General features: G+C 35.7%; 1 protein-coding gene across 11 annotated transcripts in view; it reads right to left on the bottom strand.

Moving 5' to 3' along the window:
• Positions 1 to 24,524, bottom strand: part of KCNMA1 (potassium calcium-activated channel subfamily M alpha 1) — a 511,181-nt gene that overhangs the window by 129,604 nt on the left and 357,053 nt on the right. For all 11 annotated transcript variants that reach the window (XM_059820930.1, XM_059820929.1, XM_059820934.1 and 8 more), the window contains 6 exons: positions 24,092 to 24,202; positions 22,072 to 22,177; positions 20,555 to 20,637; positions 18,173 to 18,242; positions 16,189 to 16,344; positions 2,883 to 2,992 (listed from right to left, as the gene is read on the bottom strand). In XM_059820930.1, coding sequence (XP_059676913.1) covers positions 2,883 to 2,992; positions 16,189 to 16,344; positions 18,173 to 18,242; positions 20,555 to 20,637; positions 22,072 to 22,177; positions 24,092 to 24,202 — 636 coding nt within the window. The remainder of the gene's footprint in view (positions 1 to 2,882; positions 2,993 to 16,188; positions 16,345 to 18,172; positions 18,243 to 20,554; positions 20,638 to 22,071; positions 22,178 to 24,091; positions 24,203 to 24,524) is intronic.

The following is a 24,524-nucleotide window of genomic DNA, read 5'->3' as shown; positions in this document are numbered from 1 at the left end:
TGTTTCTGCACTCTCTTTATGTTTGCTATCCAAACTGTATGGTAGCCTGTTTACTGAAGAATCACATTCCTAGACCAGCAATCAAGACCAATAACCTGAGGAAGCAGCACATCTCATTTAGTTTCAGGATTTTAAAATGTCATTGACTGCATGAATTTTAAAAGCTAAATTACAAAAACTGTTCTCAAAGTCTGTGTATATAAGTTTGCAGATGACACCAAGTCGGGAGGGAGTGTTGATCTGCTCAAGGGTAGGATGGCTCTGCAGAGGGATCTGGACAGGCTGGATCGATAGGCCAATTGTATGAGGTTCAACAAGGCCAAGTGCCAGGTCCTGCACTTTGGTCACAACAACCCCATGCAATGCTACAGGCTTGGGGATGAGCGGCTGGAAAAGCTGCCCAATGGAAAAGGACCTGGGGGTGCTGGTTGACAGCTGGCTGAAGATAATCAGCACTGTGGTCAGGTGGCCAAGAAGGCCAGCAGCATCCTGGCCTGTATCAGAAATGGTGTGGCCAGCAGGAGCAGGGAGGTGATCGTGCCCCTGTACTCGGCGCTGGTGAGGCCACACCTCAAATACTGTGTTCAGTTTTGGGCCACTCACTACAAGAAAGACATTGAGGTGCTGGACCGTGTCCAGAGAAGGGCAATGAAGCTGGTGAGGGGTCTGGAACGCAAGCCTTATGAGGAGCAGTTGAGAGAGCTGGGGTTGTTTAGCCTGGAGAAGAGGAGGTTCAGGTGTGATCTTATGGCTCTCTACAACTACCTGAAAGGAGGTTGTAGAGAGATGGATGCTGGTCTCTTCTCCCAAGTGACAAGCGATAAGACAAGAGGAAATGGCCACAAGTTGCATCAGGGGAAGTTTAGACTGGATATTAGGAAAAATTTCTTCACTGAAAGGGTGGTCAGGCACTGGAACAGGCTGCCCAGGGAGGTGGTTGAGTCACCATCTGTGGAGGTATTTAAAAGACATGTGGATGAGGCACTTAGGGGACATTGTTTAGTGGCGGGCTTAGCAGGGCTAGGTTTACGGTTGGACTTGATGATCTTACAGGTCTTTTCCAGCCTAAATGATTCTATGATTCTATATTTCGTGGGTAGCTGATCATACTAAGCCTATCCCCTGATTTTATTTCCCCTTCACAAACCAATGCAACGGACTTTTTGCTGTCCTTCGGTTCTTCTGGAAATTGAAGAGCCAGTTCTTACAGTAATGAAAATACCTATGCACCAACTCATTAATATTTAACACTACATTTTAATTTTCAAGGTGCTTTAATTAACCTGAATTTAATAGAGTTATTAAACTGTTAGAAAATTTGACATAAATCTTTTTCTTTCATTTAAACTAGGAAACACAGTTAATTAAGCCTCCAGATAATCAAATGCTTAAGGAGAGCTCCAAAGTTTAGACATGTTTCTAAATATCAATAAATGCCCATTTCTTTATTGATTATTTTATCTCAGCTCTACCAGCACAGTTAAACGAATGACAGCTTTATGCCAAATACAGTCTCAGTCACATGTTTCTAAGAACTCGTATAGGAAGTCAGCTATGTTTGACAATGGTTTGGCATGGAGATTTAGTTTTCATGATTGTAGATAGTGTAAACAGCACAAACTACCATTCATTCTGAATGTAATACAAATTTCTAGAATATGTTATAATATTTTCTGTTTCAAGATATGCAGGCAAAGTTTTGTGCTTATAGTAATAAACATTTTCCCTCAATAAACTAGTCACAGTCTAGTTAACACAGTGGAGGGATGGATTGTAAGCCCCTTCATTTTCCTAGCAAATTAAAGACTGTGCTTTGTCATAGCTACATCCCAGAAAGAGACAGCTATTTAAATGGATAACATGTGTCTAACAGTTGTTTCTCCCGCACTTTCATGCCATAATCTATGTTTATGCTACTGTAAAAATCAGAAAAGATGGGAGAAGTGAGAGGAGTTAAAGCAAAATCATTCTCCTTTACATAAGAGATGATATCTTACTTCTTCCTCTACTTCCTTCCTCTAAGAATGGAGTCTGTAGAAGTTTTTCTATGTTATCTAGTTAGACATCAAACTCTTCAGAGGAGGGTCTACTTCTTTTTAACCATTCAACAGCAAAAGCTGCCCACAGTCTTTGTTGCGACATTTTGGTATGGCTGTAATGAAGAACAATGCCAACAGAAGAGGAAGTATGACTGTGCTAAACTATCCTGACTATGTTTGTGGCCACAGGATTTATCATCGAAACCTTATGCATACAAGCCTCTCATTCACAGAATCATTTTAGGACAAATTTAAGGATTTTCAGTGTCTAGAAATAAGGTTGTAGCATGGCTTATGCTATGATTACGTTCTATACCTTTCAAATACTCCTTTCTCATTACATAATAGACATATTTTTTCTGACATATTTCACTTGTTAAAAGTCGTTTGCAACCAGTTCCACAGAGCTCTGGATGCCACACTGCTTATATGACTCCACTACATCTGTTTCGATTAATGAATAGTTTCCTTGGAATGGGATATAAACCAAGATGGTGATGCTGACAACCACTACTTAAAGAATGGGAATAATTAGAAGAAACAATAGGGCAGCACTTATGAGTAAATAACTCAATTTAAATGGATTGTTGATGAATTTGTTCAACACTGAAAACATTTATGCTTTCATTTACAATCATTTAATTCCAAATCTCTTCTGAAAACAGGCATTACAATCTTTGGAATACTTCAATGCAGTGATTGCTTTAATATTTATTTTATTGGATCCCATCTGATGTAGCAACATTAGGACTGTAGCAGAGTGAAAAGGTCTCCTGCAGAAACCTTAGATTTCACTTGAGAGAAGGCAAATACTTATGTACATTAAAATCTATTTCTACTTACTCACAAACTGCAGGGAAGGACAAACCCACAAAGGCACTAGACAGATATTCTGTATACATTTCATTTGCCACTCCTTCCAGGTAGTATTTCTGCCACGTATCCTCCTCAATCTAAAACAAAGAAACACAGAGGCAGAGTTCTGAGTAAAACCAAAAGCTTTCTATAAAATTTACAAACAGCTGCTTAAATATGAATCAGATTTTAACAAATAAGTCAGAAGAGTGTTATGGCAATTAATATTGCTTATTTTTACAGGATTTCTTGAATGCCAAAAAAAAAAAAAAAGAGTCCATGGAGTCAGTAAATGAAGTATCCTATGTAAAGATAATACACTCAATTCCTGGCAAGCACATTCAGCATGAGGTGAAATAAGGTTGAGGAAAAAAGTTTCTCAGTTTTCTCTTTCTGAAAATTCTCTAGTGAAATGGCTGGATTATATTGTTGTTTGAGTCTCTCTAACAACGTTTCAATTATTTTCACCTTTTTTAGAAGTTGGTCAGCAGTCAAAACTCATCATTTAAAATCAAAATATTTTTTTCTTCTCTGCATCTATAACTAACAAGGAAATATGAGAAACATATATTGAAACAATTTCTTCAATGGCCATCAGTGCTTTAGGACAACAACTGAAGGAAACTTTTACTGCTAAATTTAGAGATCTTTTACTGTTGAAGGTACGAAGGAAAACAAGACAGAGGTTCTACAGGACTGCCATCAAAAGCTCAATATATTTGCCTAAGCAGACATTTCTAGTGATATTTGAGACGTGCATGCTTCCAGCTGCTGCCCTGGGGTCCGTGGATGCCATGTCGTATCTATAAAGCTTACGTCTCAGACACTCTATAAGGTCTTTCAATTAGCACCAAACATCTATATTAAGATAACTGGATCGAGCCACTTAGTATCCATCAGCAGGAATAGCACTATAATTCCGAATAGCAAATACAAAGCTAGCTGATATGACTGGAAATACGGCATATGCTGAAGTTGTTCACCGTTGAAACCCCAGTTCTCTATACCGTAATTTGTACCCTCATCCAAAAGTTTGTTTGAGATTGACTGTCATTCCCAATGAGACCTTCCTAGGCAAATGGGAAACCACCACAAACACGCAGCCTGAAATAGCTAAGGCTTCACATCAAACAGTTGCTTACCTATTTATTACATCACATTAAAATAGAGCAAAAATTTCAACCACAATGGGACATTCCCACATATAATTATCTCCTTGGTTTTGTTCACTTGTTGTGCTATATAAATTGTGTGAACAGAGAAATTCATATTTGCAAGAATTATACACAGCACCAAAAATTTATGTGTGATAATACAGTATATATAAAATTAGTGAGAAACATGTCAATTACATCAGACTAGCAAGAATAATGTGATATATTTCTTTTTTTATATTTTGCATCACCAGATTTTCATTAACCAGAGTCTATCTGACTAGATAGTAAATAGGAAACAAGTAAAAAGAGAGAGACTGAGAGATCAAAGATTTTAATTTTCTTAAATAAGGTACATGATTTTACAGATCATGGAAATATTAGCTCATGTCTAAAACCTGCATTTTATTCTTCGCAAAAAAATAAAGAAACTCTTAGTTCCACTGTTTAGGTAGCCCCATTATAGTCATCTTCTTACAGAGCAGAAAGTGAGACAGTATTGACTTCAGATATGAAGGCCATAATGAGAACGTTTGTTGGTTTTTTTAAAACTACTGGTAGAGATTTGCAAAGCTACCTGCAAGGTTGAAATACCAAATACCAACTGATTTTAGAAGGACTTGGATAACTAGATATCTCTTAAACATTTCACAATTTGTCTTTTTCTGATATCCCCAGCTTTTCCCAAAGATTAGTCTACATTGTGTAAAGAGATGATGATACTAATCCTGCAGGAAACAGAGCTGTAGCCAGGCCTAATGAAGTGGCAAAAAGGATGCTTCAGGAACATCCATCCTCATAAATTACTGCAGGTAAGGCCCAAGCACTTTAATCTACACTGCTGATCTTGCTTGTCTAAAATCCCAGAGCCAGTGTAATGGCAACTAGCTAAGTATGAGCCAGACTTTTTTTTTCCCCACTACAAAGAGAACTCTCAGCATTTCAGAAATTCTTAACAAAGAATTCAGTCCAGTAAGATAAACAACTTATTACTGCTTTAAAATTTTGTGCAGCTACATTACTGCCCACTATGTCAAATGCCTTCAATAATATCCAGTCAATGATTTTAATGGTATGAAATGCCTTATGGCAGCAAAACATAGGGCTGTATATTCATTACGGTACAACCATTATGGTATGTTAGGAGGAGTGTGGGGTTTGTTATGAACATATATTCCAAACAGCAATATAAGTGTACATCTCTGTCAGTATTCAAGAAAAGAAATTAATAGATGGGATGTAAGTGACTTGGGTAAGGGTGTCCAAATTAATTTTTCAGCTATTCAGCAATAAATCAAATCAAGAAAAGCATCTTTAAGCAACAATTTATCTTTGTCTGTTGTGTCAGACTACAGCTGTTTTAAAACAGAATTAAAGCAAGAGGTTCTTGCATAACCTACAGGGCTTAAAGGGAATCTCACCATGTAAATTCAAGAAAGGATAAAAATTTAAGATGGCAAAAATTAAAGCACATACTCTAATCATCAGACAGTTCAGGTCTGTGGCCAACAACATACTCTATGCATTTGTAATGTATCCAGCAACTGGCTTTCTGCCTCTTACATTTAAAAAATAACTCATGCCTACATAGATACCATTCAAGACTTTTTTCTGGATATTAATTCTATTTTTCCTTTAACTGGTTTATTTATATTGTTGTCTCATTAGTTGTACTTCTTATTATTCTACTCCAAAATATTCTTCTAAACAAGGTATATTCAGATGAAAATATTAAGTTTTTAACAAAACTTTTAAGCTAAGGAATTGATATTTTTTAATTTAAATTAAATCTTTAGGAACTTTAAAAGTCTTGTATGTTTTAGGAAATAAAATTATACAAGCACAAGCTGTAAAAGTAAACTACATTTTAAAAACAGAAGCTATAATGGTTATGGAGTCCTATTCATTCCCCAAGAGACTAGAACAAATTTTTCTTGTTCCTTCTTATACATTTTTATTAAACATTTAATATTTTCTAGAAGTTTTAAGTTATAGTTCTGTATTCCATATTTTCACTCCAGTTCCAAATCATGAAGCACATAAAACCCCATAAAATAAGGATTCTATAGAAATGCAGTGATGTTCCTCTTCCTACTGCTTTTTTTGCTCTGTTGGAGAGCTGTCTTGATTCCTGCTTTCCCTGCCTGCAGTTCTGTAAGTCTCTGCCCTTGACTCTGCCTCTTTGTTTCTCTTCTCTACCGTATCATTACCTAATATCACCCACAATACCAACAGAACTGTTTCTCTAGGCTAATGTTCTGTATATCTTGCTTTCTATTTCCCTCTTAACTCCTTTAACCAAATGGAAATGTCAGCCTGCCTAACTGACATGTACTAGAGGATGTATAGCCGCCAACTGACAATGCTTTCACTGATAGAGCTCTTTATCTTACTTCCCCATCAGCAGTGTTACCACCTCCTCTTTCAAACTCTTCTTTTAGTCTCCTAACGTGGTTATCTTCTTTGCCTGCTTCAACCCAGTCGCTTATTCTATGCTTAAATCATACAGATGTCTTGTCTTCCCACTAATCAGAATAATCTGTGAAAAAATGTCTAAATCATGTTAGAAAAAAATTCACCTTTAAAATCTTTAAGAGGCAGCAAGACCAATTCCATGTCCAACTAGCATTTTATGGATAGCCAGTACCAAAAACGTAAGGGATGCAATACTGTCATACATACTAAGCTCAGTGAGCAAAACCAGGATTATACTATTCATTACCAGGAAATAAAGCAAGAGCCACATTAAAAGGCTTCAGAAAGGGAATTACAGCTGAGCTTCTACGGTTGCAGAAGCACATGTCAGGAGTGCAGTGCCCTAGCAGCATATATAAGTGCTAACAGCTCTGCTAATTGTCTAACTTAAAGAAGCATTTTACATACCATGTCCACACAGGGCTTGTATTGAAATGCTATAATCATAATAATGATGAGCTTTTCAAACTCTCTTACAACTTAAAAGCACCTCTTCCATGTAATAGCCTGATCCACAGCTCGTTTAAACCACTCGAACCTTCTCTACCAATTCTGACATGCTTAGGATCATTGTCTGAACAGCACAAAGCAGAAAGAAACAACAGTGTGTTTTGACATAATGATTTAAGTTAGAAAAAATAAAAAAAAAGTTTATATCATTATGTTATAATATTATATTATTAAAATTTATTATATTGTTCTGTTACATTACTAAATATTGCAATGACTTTTATATTATTATATATTATTTTATAGTATAATATAAATTTGATTGGAATTTGGTGTGACACAAATCTCTCTTGGACAAAGAATTTTCCAATATTAAAAAAATCTGCATTCCACAGCTATTTCGACAGGACTTGCATAGTATTTTATATACGTTTGCATTTTTATCCTACAGGCTGAGAACTAATTTGGGATTCATCAATCTTTTCCCCATGTTAAACTCGTCAAAAGTCATTCTTTAAAAAGCATGTTCTAAAGAACAGAAGGATTGGAAACTTTTTAAGAAACCAGTAAAATATAAATTGCAATGAATTTATTTCTTTCAAATTTTCTTCTCCTGTTTATAGGCCACCAGGTAATCAGTTACTTTAGTTCTGGAGAATTAAATAACTGCAAAAATAAATTGCAATATGGAGATATTCCAAATCATATACTCCCTGACAAGTGGGCTGCAAACAATCAAGAGAAATTTCTTCCATAGAAATTGTTTCACCATTCAAAGACCATGTGGGATGCTAAAAGGGATTTGCATTGTGTTATTCTCCACCACACACAGAGAACTCACATCACATTTTTTATAACCCTTTTATCTATGTGAAGCTTGCAAATGTTGCTGATCAGCAACTCTTTATATACAGAAAACAGATAAAGTGCGGGCTTGGTAAGAAATAAGAGCAAGATAGCAAGGACATGTTTGTAACTTTTAGTCTGTTTTGTGGCTTTTTCTTAGATTGACACCACCCGGGGTTGGAAAAAAACATACAAATACGTTACATGTTTGTCCTTTCTACTTTCTTTCCTTGCTTTCTTTTCTTTAGGCAGGTGGTTTTGCTCTGGAGGAAGGAACTGCAGATCAGACTTATAGTTAAGTGCTCACCCTTAGTCAAGGACCAAGAAAGGACTGGAAAAAAACAAACTCATTCACAAAACAGTGATCAAGCTTCATAGATACTGGTTAGTGTTAAATTAACCTTCATGAAGTGATTGGAATGTTTAAGATATGTTCTGTTAGGATACCACGAAATGTTAAATGTTATGTAAACTTTATAGAAGCAAAAAGAGCTGAATTTAGGGTGAATTTGGTTCAAGATGATACTAATCAAGGTTACCACAAATGTCATTCAGTAAAACTATGAAAGTTGTTTATCTGGTTAGTGAAATTTATACCTTGATTTTAGCCTTCCTGAAAATATTGCTGTGCTTACAAAGGTGAAAACAACCTTGATTTTAACTTGAAAAAAAGAAAAACCTACAGTAGCTTCAATTGTACAGTTCTAAAGATAATTTTGTTATTGTAAATAACTACTGGTCTATCCTATTTCAACTCCTGACAGTAGAATCTGGATACTTGTATTTTCTACCTTTGTACAATATGGACTAATACAGTTGAGACAAAGAGAACAGATTTTATTACAGTGAAAAGTTTTCTGTGGTAAACCTTCACTTGTTGGCCAAAGACATTCCAGTAGAAAGCATAAATCTATCTTTACTAAGTTTTGTGGGTTCCAGGAAGCCAAAAGTACTAGTTTAGTTCTGGTACCAGAGACGACACCAGGCTTTATCTCCTGTTCATCGTTACCTCTGTGGATAACTGCCAGTTTCAGAAGTTAAAAATTTAGATCACAGAATCACAGAATGGTTTGGGTTGGAAGGGACCTTTAAAGATCATCCAGTTCCAACCCTTCTGCCATGGGCAGGGACATCTTTCACTAGATCAGGTTGCTCAAAGCTCCATCCAACCTGACCTTGAACACTTCCAGGGATGGGGCATGCCATCCCCAGATAAAACCTTTATTCTTTACTGGAAAATACTGTCCTGTTAACAAAATTGTGAGTAATTAAGCAGTCAAATACTGCTTTGGAATGAGGGGGTGCGTCTTTGCTGGCAGAGTAATTAAAGCAGAAGTTAATGCCACCCAATGGTTAGAATAGAATAAAACGTAGCAGAATAGCTGCAGTGAGTAACAACATGAGAACACCAGAAGGCATGAAGTACACAAGCACAATAGCAGTGAACCACTTCAGTGCGGGAAAAATAACCAACAAAAACCCTTGATATTATTGGGTCCTGCTATCATTTATTCTTTTCCCTTTTACCTCCTCATTTCTCTCACGTTATTTCCGTTTTCGTTTAGCCTCATACATAGGCCTCTACAGACCCTATATAAGGTCTAACTGTTGAATGAAGACACAATAATTGATCTAGGACAATTCTATTCCTTTTTTTAATTTGGACCTCCTTCTTTACTCATCAAATATTGTACACCTCAAGTATATCACCAAGCAACAACAAAAGGCACTTCTACATGCCTTCCCTTACAGAAAATGGGCATCTGTCTTTATGAAAGACCTTCCCCTGCATGATCCTAAGGAGAAGGCTTTGAAGGCCATGCTGTTATTTTTATCCCTGAAGTTAAATAACATAACATAAGCAACATGAGTAAATGTGACATTCTAGAAAGATAACAAGACAGTACAATCAGTGGTTGATGCAGCAACAAGGAATCGCTCACTATCTTCTACTGGTGACCACACTATAAATTATTAAGAGTAAGTACATAGCATTTTCTTTTGACTTTGATGTTAAATCATAGCAAAATGTCATCATAGGATGCTGTGTTGGTACAAACAGTAAGAATTAATTTTTTTCTTCAGAGACCTTACAAACTTAAGAGCTTACAAACTTAACAAATAGCAACAAAAATTTAAGTTATTCCAATCACAGCTAGGAAGAAAGGTATAGAGAGTTTAGGTAACTGTTGGACCTCACACAAAACATGCCATATCACCACAGTGACTTGAATCTGTATCTCCTAAGTTCCTCTCCAGTACTATAAGCATGTGATTATCTTCCCCTGACCACATTACACTGCAATTGCGTCTCCTGGATAGTCATAAAACAAATTACCCACTGATTCTATAGCCTATATGAAGAATAGCTGGAAAATTACATAGTGTATCCCAAGAGAAGAAATCTAATTTTTATCTCTATCTTTTTTTAAGTCGCAATGCTCCTCTGCTCTCCTCTATCTATATATAGATACAATGTTGTTATCAGCAAATATATTTACATAATACAATCATTTCCTAGTGAGACATGGTGACAGAGAGATGAAAAAACGATGTACATCTTGCAAGCACAGCCCTTAGTATTGTCAGGAAAAAAACCTAAATCCTTAATACACCCAGTCCTACCCCCTGGCAGCGTAATTATCAGGAGCTCTGTAGCCCTAACTGATCTATCTTGTTCATAGCATTTGCTTCTCAGTGTAATGATGTAAATAGTTACATGAAAGAGATTGAGTATATCTGAACCTGATAATGCTATATTATCTCTTCTGTCAAGATCTAAGTCTCACTATCAAGACAGATAAATAATGCTAGAGTTGTAGTGTGACCTAGGATCTTTTATTGCATTTTGCAATGAAAAACAGGGAGAGGACGGTGGGGTGTCTTTATAAATGGGAAGGAAGTGACACAATGAAAATTCCTTTATAGCACAATGAAAGCAGCTGTAAAGTCTGCTCTCTAGTGTTGAATAAGCTCAGCTCATCACCACCAAGGAAAGAGCACAAAACAGTACGAAGCCTTTGGGAATAATTTCAGATGTTTGGAAGAATATCATCCATTTGATATTTTAGACGTATACTTACTTTGATAAACAACCGTATCTAACTGAATAATGAAAAACCCCACAAAAGGTACAGTAAATTAATGAGATAATTCTATTAATTATCGCTCTAGAATAGTACTTGAATATTTTAGTTCTGTTGTTCAAGTGATCTTGCTTTATTCTAGTGGCCTAATTTTTTTGTTCAGTATATGCATCCCAGTATGCAGTACTTTGTCTAAGAGCATGCAATTCAGAAATGCTGAACAGTCTTCCCAAAATTGTAAGTTTTTTATAAAAAAATTAAATAAAGTGTTGTGTAAACAACATGAAAGTTGTTACCTATTTCCTTTCTAAAATACATATAAAATCTTCTCTTCAAAGATGCCCAGAAGGCCATGTAGAGAAATGTTTTACAAAAAAATGCCTAGAAAATAACATCTTCATTGAGGCAATTTCCTTGAGCCTTTGCCAAGCTGTTTTCATCTACTTCCATCTAACACAGGGACTCCTGCCTCCCTCTAGGCTCAGAACGCTTCCAGGGCTTCTTGATGTTTAGTTTTACAATACTCTTCTCCACAGCACTGTGGGGCTTTTTCTAACAACATAGATGACAATAAAAAGAAAGTACACAGAATAGCCATTGGTAGTTGAAAAGAAGTTGTACCTTGAAAGCAATGTATTTTAAACATTTCCTCATGTTCACCTATAATGCTTTCAGTCTGCTGAAATTGCTTGTGTGAATGTCTGGGTTTATTATGCCTTTAGATATGGATAGTAAAATCTGACAGATAAGTACTTGGCTGAAAGCAGTTCATACATTCCTAGCAAAGAGTGAAGCTTATTAGATTTACAGTCTTATAATTGAGTTTCCTTAAGTATTATAAATTATCAACTACCTCTTTACTCAATTCCATTGTCTGCTTAAAACAAAGCTAACAAGTATCCTTAGTGGTATAAAAATTTTACAACCTCAGCCAAATATTCCCACAGTTCTTCTTGTATGAAATGTTTTTTTTTTAAATGGCATGAAAAAGAGTATGTTTTATAAAACATCAAATATGCTAATTAAGATTAGCTCTAATTTCAAATGAGAAATATATGCGCTTTTTCGTTGTTCATACTAATGTAGAGTCTTGTAGTAGGTCAAAGCAGAGAGAGTATTGTTGAAATATTATGACACCTAATTCTTCTTTAGCTGCTGGCCTTGATGGGTTTGAACTCAAAGGCATACAGGCTCTGCTTTTAATACTTTCAAATTTACAAAACAGGGCTGCGTATCTATCCAACCATAATGCAAGAGATAGATTGGTGTCGATCTGTTCAAATGATTGACTGAAAAATGCACTCCATGGTAGACTTCAGTCCAAGACAAATATATCACTCATCAGGAGGACGGATACTATTTGTAAATAGCAAACAGTTTTCAACCACAACAGTTTTTAATTCCTAGACTCAATGATTAAAAATATTATATTCAGGCAGACCTTTTAGAGTATAAATGTCTTTGGGAACAAGCTACATTAATATTTGGTCTAAATCCTGTGAGGAGGATCAGGTAATCAGTTTATTATGCAGCCTCCTGAAAAACCTCACAATAAGTTGAGAAGTTGCATTCCCTCCCCATCCTCCTTTTAAAGTTCCCCTTCATTTGAAGAAATTCACTGTGCATACCTTAATCTCATACTTTAAAACAGTCCAAGACTGCTTAGGTGGCCAAAAATAAATAGCAAACCAGCTGATGTGTTCCACCAGTTACAGGCAAGCACCTGACTGATGTAAATCAGTGTGGCTTTATTATGTCTCTCTTTCAGCCTGGACTAGAAAGCAATGTAGTGGGAGAAGTGGGCATTGCTTACGTGTAGGTGTGAGCAACAGCTGCCAAAAGAGCCCACAAAGCATTCCTGTTCTCAAAATAGCTTAGAAGAGAACTGAGGCTACTGTAGATCATTTTTCAGATCTGGAATGAGGTGTACTGTCTTACCAACAGAGCAAAGACAAAACTAATTCATTTGTGGACTTGTATTACACTCAAGAACCACATTCCACATTTTATTAATTTACACAACAATACTAACTCATATTGGCTTGCATGGTTGCATAAAGGGATAGAATTTGACCACCTCTGCCTTTTATTCTATTTACTTACTCTTTGCAATGTTTTTCATATGGGTAGACTTCTGGTATACATTTGCTAATCCAAACAATACAAAAATTGCAGTACAGTATAGTATTTCCATCTTTTTCTGAGACTATGCAAGTAATAGAGTCCCAATTCCTTTATTAATACACCAATGATAACATTCTGTGCTATAAAAAGAATGGACTATTGAAATACAGTTTACAGGTGTAAAGTTGGGTGGGGGTTTTCTGCTTAACATATAATTTGTTGTGCAATCTATATCTTTCTTCCTTGAAGTGCTTACAGAACCTTAAGCTTTTTGAGCTGATTTTCTTTTTGTTCAGTTTTGTGCCAAAGAAAACATAAAAGATTCTGTACGAGATTACATCGCTAAAACCAAAAGGAAAATATTAGGATCAAATACAATATTTTGAGGTTTCTTAGTTTGTTTTAACTCTAGTACCAGGCAGATTGTTTACACAAATCATTTTGCTGTAAAGTAACATGTAATGAGTTAAATGTGTGCAATATCACCAGCAATCATGTTCATTTGTGTTTGAGTGACCAAACATTTATGGCACATTAAATCACTTTCTAATGACATTACTAAGGAGGAGGAACAAACGCACATTTCAAGCTTTCTTTAAAAAATACAGAAGTTTCAGTACATTTCCTGACAATCTCCTAACTTGTGGGAGACTCCACTAATAACATTTGCCCAAGGAATTTAAGAAGGTCTGACAATACTTAAATTCAGTGCTCTAAAGGAAAAGGGGTGGAATTTCTTTTAGGGAACGGACATCTTTCTTTTCAATAGAGTCGTCTTTAACAACTCCAATCAACATAGCTGCTCTGCTACAATACACTGTTGATTCACAGCCACCACTAAGTAATAATTTTCTTTTTCAAATACAGTTTTAAGAGTGAGACAGCTTGGAGAGAGAACATCCTTTCAGGCAAATAAAGAAACAAACCTTTTGCTGTCGCCAATTGAGTTGGATTCTCATGACGAAATACATCTCAGTTCTTGTATGCTTATTTTGCTTTAGATTTTAATATACTCAGAGATCTTTGGAAATGACAATATGCGTTTTACTTGCCGGGACAATTCATTGTTAGTTAAGTAGCAGACATCTTTTTAACCAGTACTAACAGTGTCTTGCATTCTCCCAGTGCATTATTTGATGGCATGTTTTCTCTCAGTGCCATCTGAAGATGACATCTGAAGTAACACAAGTTAAGGGATGTCTGCATCCTATTTTGTTTCTAACTGTATATAATCAGAGATACAAGAGTGAAACTGACATTGATAGCTTCCTCCAAATCAAAATCATTGCTATTTTTATGCTCATTCCGTGTATATAGAAACACTCAGATGTAATCTGAGTAGTGCCTTGCAAAGCTGAGCCTTCAGCTTAAAACTGTTCATCAGTGAAATAGTCCAACCTGTCACTGTACTGAAATTATTATAAGAATGTCTTATAAAATAAGAAAATAGAGGATTGAAGGTGGGTAAAATAATGGCATAAGTGGTTAGATATATTTTCTGGAACGATTATACCTTTACGTTTGCAGTTTTTGACTGGTCTAAACATTGTAACTACAAATCCAGGCCATAAATATGTCTCTCTCTCTCTCTAGTACAGTTTCCCCATAGTCAGGTATACGTACACTTTACCACTTTCTGAATCTCTCAATTTTCTCAATGCAATTTTAAATTCTGTATTAAAATAACTTGCATTAAGACTGGGGCTTCCGAAGATACCTATATATTTGGATCTCCCTGACAGAAAACTGATCGCTTCTGATTTTGGAAAGACAGAAGCTGAGAAAAAGTTTCAGGCCTACCTCTGATTTCAAGAGCAAGTTCATGGAACAGGTTGCCTCAGTAATTTGGATACATTAGTGTGACTGTTACAAATGTATGAGACTTCTGAGAGTCTTGGGTTACCACATCAGAAGAGAGTGAAGCAGACCAAAATGACTGGCAGGAAGAAAGAAGTTCATAAGAGATATAGTTTTCTTTTGGGATATAAGTAGAAAGGATTAATATCGAAGTGACCATATGCTGATGAGTCATAGACAGTTCCCAGTTTGGCTTTACTGAAGTAAACCAGCTTTTTTTCTTTGTCAGAACATGAATAAAGATGCAAACATTGGAACTCCTGACAGTAAAGTGCAAAGCCAAGGCTTGTTTCCATATTGAAAACTGGCATTTTTTTGACCACATGTAATAGTCTGGAATATTTTTGACACATGGGAGTCTGCTGTCTCCAATTTTTTTGAGGTCTCCAAAGGTTACCTTAATAAGATTTTCAGGACTTCATAAGAAGTAAATTAAGACTCACTGCCCTGCACTGATATGTGCATCTCCATGAGAACAGTCCTGGCTTTCTCACCTGAGGACGTTAGGCTTTTTGGGTTTTTTTGCTTACTTGCACAATTTACTTGAAGTGGACCATGGCCTACCTTGTACTCCAGTGTTTCCAGTCCCGTTAATAAGACTCACGGGATTGGAAACTGACCATCCTTTATATTTGGAACCAGTGTCCCAGAAAGGCACAAGGAAGGAAGCACTGATTGCTGCAATCAAGGCCTTGGTCCAATGAACTAGTATAGCTGCCACAGAAGTCTAGGAATAACTGGTTTAAAATTTTGCCAAAATTTTGCCAAAAGAGCTCTTTGACTGAGGAGAAAAATACACAAGTGATGTTGTAGGAAGCTCAGGCTTCAGTTCGAACACATGTTCCTTATTTACTCTTATAGTCAGAGATCCACCAGCCACTTGATATAAAAGACTAAAACAATCAGTCCTTTTTTCTAGGCACTTTGTTCCTATATGGGACATATATAAATCATATTTTTGTTTTAGCAGCAGGGGCTTTTCCCATAGATAAACATGTGTTTTGTCTAAAACAATGCAATACACAAAACACCAGAAATATCTCCCTAGAAATGGTTCATGCTTTGAACAATCATTTAAAGGCCAAACACTTGCTGAATAAAAATAAAAACAACATGACAGAACCTGGCTCATCGCCCAATCTGCAGCAGAGAACTTTTGTATGTAAGTGTGGGCTGGTTTTTTTTGTCTTACAAAATCTATTAATGTGTTCCTATCTGTTTCACATTTGAGCCATGTTCTCTACTCAGCTCTCTGACAAACTGAATTTTGGACTAATATGTTCTAAGGAGACAAGACATTACCTTTATGAATGACCTCATAGAGAAGAGGTTGGCTAACATTGTTGAAAGGCCTGGTGCCAGGCAGCTCTGGGCTATGAAACCCAGCTTGAGCTCAGCAAGACAGATTGCATCATCCCCTTCTTTCCAGTTCCAGCTTGGGATATTTAGCAGATGAGCCTGGAAAACAAACAAACAAAAAAAACCCCACTGGTGAAGAATCAGAAATATTTCCTCAAATACAGTACAGCGTTGAAGGAGATAGCAGTGAATTATTTTCTTTGTTACTGGCTTGACTTTTTCTGAGTAGGCAGAAGCACTCCAAGTATTTTAGAGTTGCTAAGTCTATGCTAAGAAATGTTCCAATCTTAGCTTTATAGACAAAATCTTTATTTCTCAAGCCATATTCTGGCTGTGACACTCTGCCAGGCCCATCCTCACACCTGAACGAACCACAGAATGTTGTAAAGTTTTCCTTCCCTTCTGTGTATTCCTTTTACAGCACTTTGAGCTGCACTCTGACTGATAAGGCACATACATAATATATAGGAATCTAATATAAGTTAGATTACAACTTGTGTGAAGCTGCAACCTTTATAAGATATTGACATTTAATAAGGTATACAACATCTTTTTCTATCTTTCTGTCTTTTCTATTTCATTCCTTCCACCCTGAAGGATAGCACTTGACTTAGTAAAAATCCAAACTTTTTCCTAAGACTGCTAATTATAAAGATACAATAAAGAATATAGCTGATCAAGACAGACCTCCAATATTAACACTGGTCAGTTAAGATAGGTATTAATATTGTTCAGTTATTGGCATAACTATATCAGATTCTCCCTTCCATCTGCCTTATAGAAATGCATAGACATAAGGAAACAGAGAGGCCTTCATGCTTGTTTCCCTTCATAAGTTAGTATTACAGATCAGCGCTTTGATAAAAGCTATTCTTGAAGACACATTCATTGGAAATACAAAGGAAAAATGCAGAATTTAAAAAATCTTCCCCTCTGAACCTGTTTAAAACAGAGAAACACCTTGCTTTTATTCTATAAAAAGACAGGCTCCTTCCATTCACGTACAGGAAGAGGACGTCACAAGCAACAATTATTGCTCTTGTTCTAGCCAAAGGTTACAGGTATAAGGAGTTCTTAGCAGTCAAACCTTCTGAGTACCAAGATTATTGTATTTCATTGAATGAAGGTCTAACCAGCCAAGCTTTTTCTCCAACACAGGGCAGTGGTTGATACTTTTAGAAATAATAAAAGAAGCAGGTCACATATGAGTAGTCTGTCCTCTGATATATTCTTCCTAGCCCTGTTAATCAGCAGTTTATGGACTTCCTCATTGCAGGATTGAATGAATTGACTTCAGCATTTAAAGTCCACAGATTTACCATCAAAAATTTGCCAAATTCCTTTCCAAAGTAGATTTATAATTTTGATGTCCACAATATTTTTAGGAACAAATTCCCCAACTGAATTATGTTTCATATGAAAAAACAATTTTATTTATCTTGTACCTGCTACTTGGCAATTTCAGGACTACATTGTCATGCAAGAAACACAAAATTACAATAAATCTACAATAAGACAATAATTCTATGCATTTTTTTTTTTTAAGTATCCACAAAGAACTGACTTTAGATGACTTGCGTAGAGGCCACCAATTCATCTTGGGTAGCTCTAGTGTAGTAAGATGAGCAAAACTTACAGAAGCTGAGTGATTAAAAGCTCATCTGGAATCAATAGCAACTATGGACACTGTAGCTTTGAGAATTAGACCCTAGGCAATTAATAAATGTCAGAGGATTTTGATAAGGTCCCTTGCATATATAAATAAAACTGAATTACCTTGTAACTGGATTACATGACAAGGGTTATTTGGACATTTTTGTTTGGAAAAAAAAATACTTACTAGTAGTGGAGATAGAAAAATCGTGTATGAGTGAATGCAATGTAGCAAAAAAACTCTGAGGAGAGGCACTGTTGGTTGCCACGTTACCTTATTGTGATACTGCAACATCTGAGTGATAATTCTTATCTTCGGATGATAATTCTTTATTGAAATAACTCTAAAAAATAAAATAAAAAACAAAATAACTTTCAGGTGGTGGGATATTTGGATAATGTATCCCAATACCTTTACTTTACTGTGTTGTCAAGTCCCACGACTAAAAATGTACCCTCTTATTCATCTGACTGTAAAGCATACTAATCAAAGTCAGACCTGTACAATATTTACACCTAGTCAAATTCAGTTAATAACTGTCAGCTAATACTACAGAACATCAAGCTGGAATTTGCAGAAAAAGAGACTCATTTTAGCAGCTCTGTTCAGATACTGTACTCATTCTGTTAAGCAAATAATATACTTGCAATTATTATACCATCTGCAGTGATTATCTTCATGTCTTTGAATCAACATAATTGATCAAGTTTTTCAATGATAAATGTCTGAAAAGAATCACTTTCTTTCTGCCCCACCATATATTATTTATTTATAGTTGCTAGACATTCATCATATGTAAACACCTAGAATAATGATTTTGTCTGACAAAAATCTGCATGCAAATTCTTCTTAATTTTTACGGATTATTCCAAAGCTCAATATTGAAACTGATATTTGAACCCTGAATTTACAAAATATGGGGCTACTTCCATAATCTGCAGCTTGACTGCATTCTTCATTATTTAATAAGCCTAAGATATACTCAACTTTACACAGATTAAAAGTGTCTGAAAATAAAAATGTTTAAGAAATTAGTGGATTGATAATGTGTTATGAAGAAAGGAACATACAATTTAAAAATTAAAAGAACATTGAGCAAAATTAAAGAAAGAAATAGGCCAAAAAAAAAAAAAAGTTCTGTATATACAAACTAAAGGTAGAAAAAGAAGATAAAACAAAATGAAAAAGAATCTGAATTATTATGGAATCACCAGTCTCATAAGACTTTGAATACCATAACTGTTTACACTGGTGTTTTGTGAGAAGTATCTTGCAAACTGGTGGTCTGGCTTGTGCTTTGAAGCATATCAAAGCTAGAGCATGAAACAGATAAAAAAAGTTGTATGCGTGATTTTAATTTATGTTATCTTTTGGAAGGAGAAAACAAGTCTTCCTTCTAATTTTCCATTTCTTACTGGATTATGCAATTAAACATTCAATTTTATTGAATTAAATTCATTTATATATGAGAAACACAAGAGGATTCCACTCTCAAAATAACAGTTTTGCATTTTATTACGTTAAATGTATTAAATCTATTAAGAATGCACTTATCTGCAATTGGAATATTTTTAGTGTATTTATGCAATTAATGTCAAAATAAAGTTTCTTGCACTGAACCCCAAAAGAATGTTTGGAAAATGAAATTAGGCATATTTAAGCCCTGCACCTTCCACAGACAGCCAGATCTCTTGCACTCAGTGAACGTCTTCCAGAGAAGTAATTTTTTATTTGGGGGTTTTTTTTTTGTTTTTTTTATTTCTCCCCTTCCTTCAATTCACAGTATGCAAACGTCTGAAAAGCCAGTAAAATTGATTCTTAACACTGGCCGATTCTATGTTAGAGAATTTTTAACAAATCATTGACATTTTAATTTTAAAAAGGAGAGACTGAGCTCATTAAAACTAGGGTTGTATGAACAAAACATAAAAAAATGGAATGGCTTAGCTTTGTTATAACTCTAGCTGCCATCTACTGACTAACTCTTTCATCTTCTTCCTTCAGAGAATATAAGGAGGAAAGCAGGACAAAATCTGGTGATCCCTAATGTGGTAAATGCCTTGCCAATCAAGCTAAGCAATGTTTGGTCTTCAGTGTAAAAAAGGAGGACGGAGCTAGGAGATCACTTTATCATTACCATCATGAAGCGTACACCTTGCTTTCCCACAAGCAGCGTCATTACTTATAGAAGCAGATTTACCAAGGAGCAATGAGGTATGAAGTGACTAAGGGTCCTTCCGTCCCATTGGTAACACCAGCTGATGCAGTACATGCACTCACGTAACATATTGTTGCAACAACATAACTGCATTCCCTTTCCTCTCATTTCTATTGGGACTGCATTCAGCTATGACTACTTAAACCCTTGGTCCTGCAGAATGCCAAGGGTACCAAAGCCTGTGCTCCAAGTGCCTCTTCTGACACACTCTTTCTAAAGCAGCTAAATTAAAACAGTTTAAGCAGGAATTTAGGGTATCCTCATCTCTGAACTTTTGAGACAATCTTGTAATTTGTCCCCTAAAAAACAATCCTGCAATGTTCTTCAAGTGCAACAGATCAGCAACAAATCTGTGCATGGGTACAGCCTATCTGGACACCAGAAGTTAGCTAATCAGAGTTAAGAACCAAAAACCTATTAAAAGCTAATGAGTTTACCTCATAATATTGGAGGCATCTTCAGCATCTGGGTCAGCGCAGTATTTATTGGCAAGGATTAGGCACGCATCTGCTGACTCTATCTGAGACACCAAAGAAAAAGCAAACGTAAAAAGCAACCTCTCTTTCCAGCTCTTCTTTCATCATAAAGTGTTAGAGAATCCAACACTGCCACCATAAGTGCAAATGTCATTTTTTAATACTGCTAATCAAAAATGTTACAAGGCTAACATGAGTTAATGTGAGTGATGATAACAGCTCTCATATAGATATAGCAATTTCTTGAAACTTGCTTATGATGCTCAGACCAGGTCAGTAGTTCAATTATTGACTCTTATATTGTATCAGCTGAGGCATGAAGGTGTTGATGGACGTATCTTTTGTAACCAGATACTGAAGTTTAGACCCCTAAATCCATAGGAAGTTCCTGCTGTATAAGTACAGTGCTCCCACAAGTCCTGCAGCTTTGTTTGGGATTTTAAGTACCTTCCTATTTGAGACAGGAAGAGGCGGCTGAACTGATGATTTAGAATCTGAGCACCAGTTTTAGAAAGCGTGAGGAGCAGAACTGATCTATTCACAGGACCTCTGTGTTCACACAAACCTTAGCTCTGTTTAACTCAAAGCAGATTACAAAAGTATTTTTCAGTGTATACAACCAAATACCAACACAAAGAAGGGTGGAATACCTAACACAAAATACCAACACACAATTTTATGGTCATAATTAGAACATTTTGTTCTGATGAACAGAAACAGTGTGTGTTGGGCTACAAAAGTTTAAGTAATTTCAGCAGCCAAAGTGGACAAAAGACATGATTAATACTCCAGAAAGCATTAACATTGCACTAAAATATTCTTGGCTTAAGTAGCCAGTTTACATTCCATTAAAACAAAAAAGAAAAAAAAAAGGAAAAAAGAAACATAAAAGAGTTAATGCTGTATCTGACAGCTTGCCACCTTTTTTTTCCATTTAAGCTTCATGCTTTGCTTTAAGAGTACAAAATAATTTACCATAGCGAATTCTAGACAATAAAACCACCTCATTTTAGCTACCAAAAATCTTAAATTGTATTTTTTTTTCCAGGATCCTAGACAATAGAAAAGTGGTTTGACAGGTGAAAAATTTTTTTCTAATCGTTCTGATGAAGGTAAGACAATAGCATTTTAAGCAATTACTGTAAGACAATGTTCTATTATATCAAACATTAATGTAAAATAGACTCTTGAACTAAACCCCAATGAAAAATTCATAAAGACTTCAGCAGAATGGCAGACAATGTATCTTAAGTCACAGTGTTACTGCAGCTTTGAAAATCTAAAGATATAGGGAAAACAAGGTTTATAAGGATAGATATTATAATTTATCAGGCAAGCTAATAAAGATGGGAAAACAATCTTTTGGGGTTACATGAAGAGGAGCTTTACTGTTTGGTTTGTTTTTTTTTTTTCAAATAATGCAATGAGTGCTTTAAAAAAAGTCAATTAGCAGGAGAACAGAACAACAGAGCTGTTACCTTCACTCTCGCCAGGTCATGGGGATTAAGGACTGAACCCTGATAAAATTCCACCTGAGTGAAGTGTCGTTTAAAAAGAGCTTCCAGCTCAAGGTTAGGGGAGATACTGCATTGGGAAGAGGAAGAAAACACAAAGGCAAATGAGAAGTCAGCTTCTGTAACTGCCCCATTTCTTTCATTTATAAACCAACCCATTTACTTATTTTAGGTATTCAGAGCTCTGCTGATGCTTTTCCTAGGGTGTGGAAACAGTGTGCAGTACTTAAAAGACAAATACTGTACTGCTTTCACTTCCTTACTTCTGTCTACAAAGCTTCTGGCCCACTTCATTGTGCTACTCTGCACATTCATCATTTGTCAGGTTCTCACAGACGTGAATCCAGAAGAACGGGTGCAAACATTTGCAAACATGTTCACACAGCATTCTCCACAGAAATTGATAATGTAAGATAATCAACCTCTGCATGTCCCCACCATTCTCAAAACAGCCAATTGCATCAAATGAGAGAGCTCAATCCAAATCACTAAGAGCCGGAAAAGGAACCCTATAGGGACCCTGTGGCCTGTATGAGCTACTATTAAAACAACCATAATTATGCTGTGACTTTCTGTCTCATTTCACTTTGCCAAAAACAAAAACAAACAAACAAAAAAGTAAATGGATCACAATCTATTATACAATGTGGAACCAACCTTGTAAATACCTGTTCTGATGCCACTCATTAAAACAGAAGGGATGTAATAGCTACATAATAAGTGCATGAGATCTTTGTCATGCCAGATACTAAATCTAATAAGGAAGTAAAGCAGATACATGCGAACATTTATCTGTGAAGGTACAAAAGAAAGTAGGCACAAACAAGTAGCCTTCATGTGCATGTGCAGTTTCCTGATTCCCATCACCATGCATTTTCACTGTAGAAATCTGGATCTCTGCTATCCTCTGACAGTCAATTCTTGTTTTTACTTAGAGAGGGGAAACAATCAAACAAACAATGTAGTTACTTGAGGATAGAATCTTTAGTACAATTTGAAAGGACTAGATAAAAAAATTGTGCCAGTGCTGCTGATACTCAGTTTTTCAGCTTCCTTTGTTGAATCATCATATATGATTCTTTAACTTTTTAATCATTTTCTTTGACAATAAGAAAAGTGCAGAACTTGCTGCTAAATGCAAAAATATTACTCATTCATAGCTTGCAACACTTCTAAACAGATGCCATTCCAGAGCAGAAAAGACCTTTCATACTGTCTCTCTCTCTAGCACATGGCTATTTCTAGCAGCTTCTCCCATAGGTATGCCTATTTGATGTTGTATTACACATCACGCAGAGCCTGCGCTGAACAGCAACCACCTTAAGACACCTTTCCAAATGCCACATCAGAAAAATGCAAGGGACTATGTGTGTGTAGGTATGTATATGTGAGTAAAAGAGCAGTACTAATTATCACCGTGACACAAATTTCTTTTCTATCTTCACTATATCTGTAATGATTCTCATTTATATTAAAACTACATCTGCACCTACATTTCTCTTTTTATAAATAGTTTGCAATATGAAATAAGCGTTTTTTCCTGGTGAAATCAATGGTGAAAATGTGTTTTCAGATAGCATAAGTTCATATAACATACAGTATTTTTCACTAATTTTATTGATTTTACCAATTTTGGTAGTTTCACTAGAAGTATTTGCCAGTAAAGAAAATTCTTACATCTATTTATTAGCATTTCAATATTTTTTTATTTCATAATTCAATTCCCACTTCAACTATGTGTTTAGCTATTCACCTCACAATTGACGTGGTTGGGTCTGAAGTCTGTCTGCTTGAAACACCTGTACTTAGCAATGGATTTTAAAACAATTGCAGAAAATAACTCTTTTTTCAAAATACATTGTTAAAAAAAGTAATTGCAAACATAAATTGTATGGTTATTTGGAGCTTGAAAGATCCTCTAACTTCCCAAAAAAGACATGGCTTAATTTAATGAGTTTTAGTAACAGATGATAAGACTACTCACTTATGCAGAAAGACGATTTCTACGTTGACATCATCCCTATCCTTGTGCAGGAAGTCCTTCAGGAAGTTGGACACACTTTCAAGTGTTATGTGACCACAGACAACTATGTGCCTGTTACAGAAAAATCAGAGTTAATCTTGCAAAGAAGATAAAACAAGCAAGCAAGAAGGCAAAGAAATTATAATTTATTGGCCAAAAAAAGAGTGTTAGTCTTTTCTTGATGTTTCTCTAGATCCTATTCCATGAGGTCAGAGAAGGAAAATATCAGTTCCAAAAGGTGCTTTGCAATTGCAAATACATATACACTCTCACTTGCAAAGACTACTATAACCAAACCATTTGGCCAAGTTGTATTACACATTTAACAATAAGTAGCATCATTTATATATATGTTTATACAATGTATTAACCAGTTGCTTTCAAAGACATATTT

The sequence above is a fragment of the Gavia stellata genome, chromosome 9 (genome assembly GCF_030936135.1).
Source record: "Gavia stellata isolate bGavSte3 chromosome 9, bGavSte3.hap2, whole genome shotgun sequence".
Taxonomy (NCBI): Eukaryota; Metazoa; Chordata; class Aves; order Gaviiformes; family Gaviidae; genus Gavia; species Gavia stellata.
This window is presented reverse-complemented; position numbering and strand designations above follow the sequence as displayed.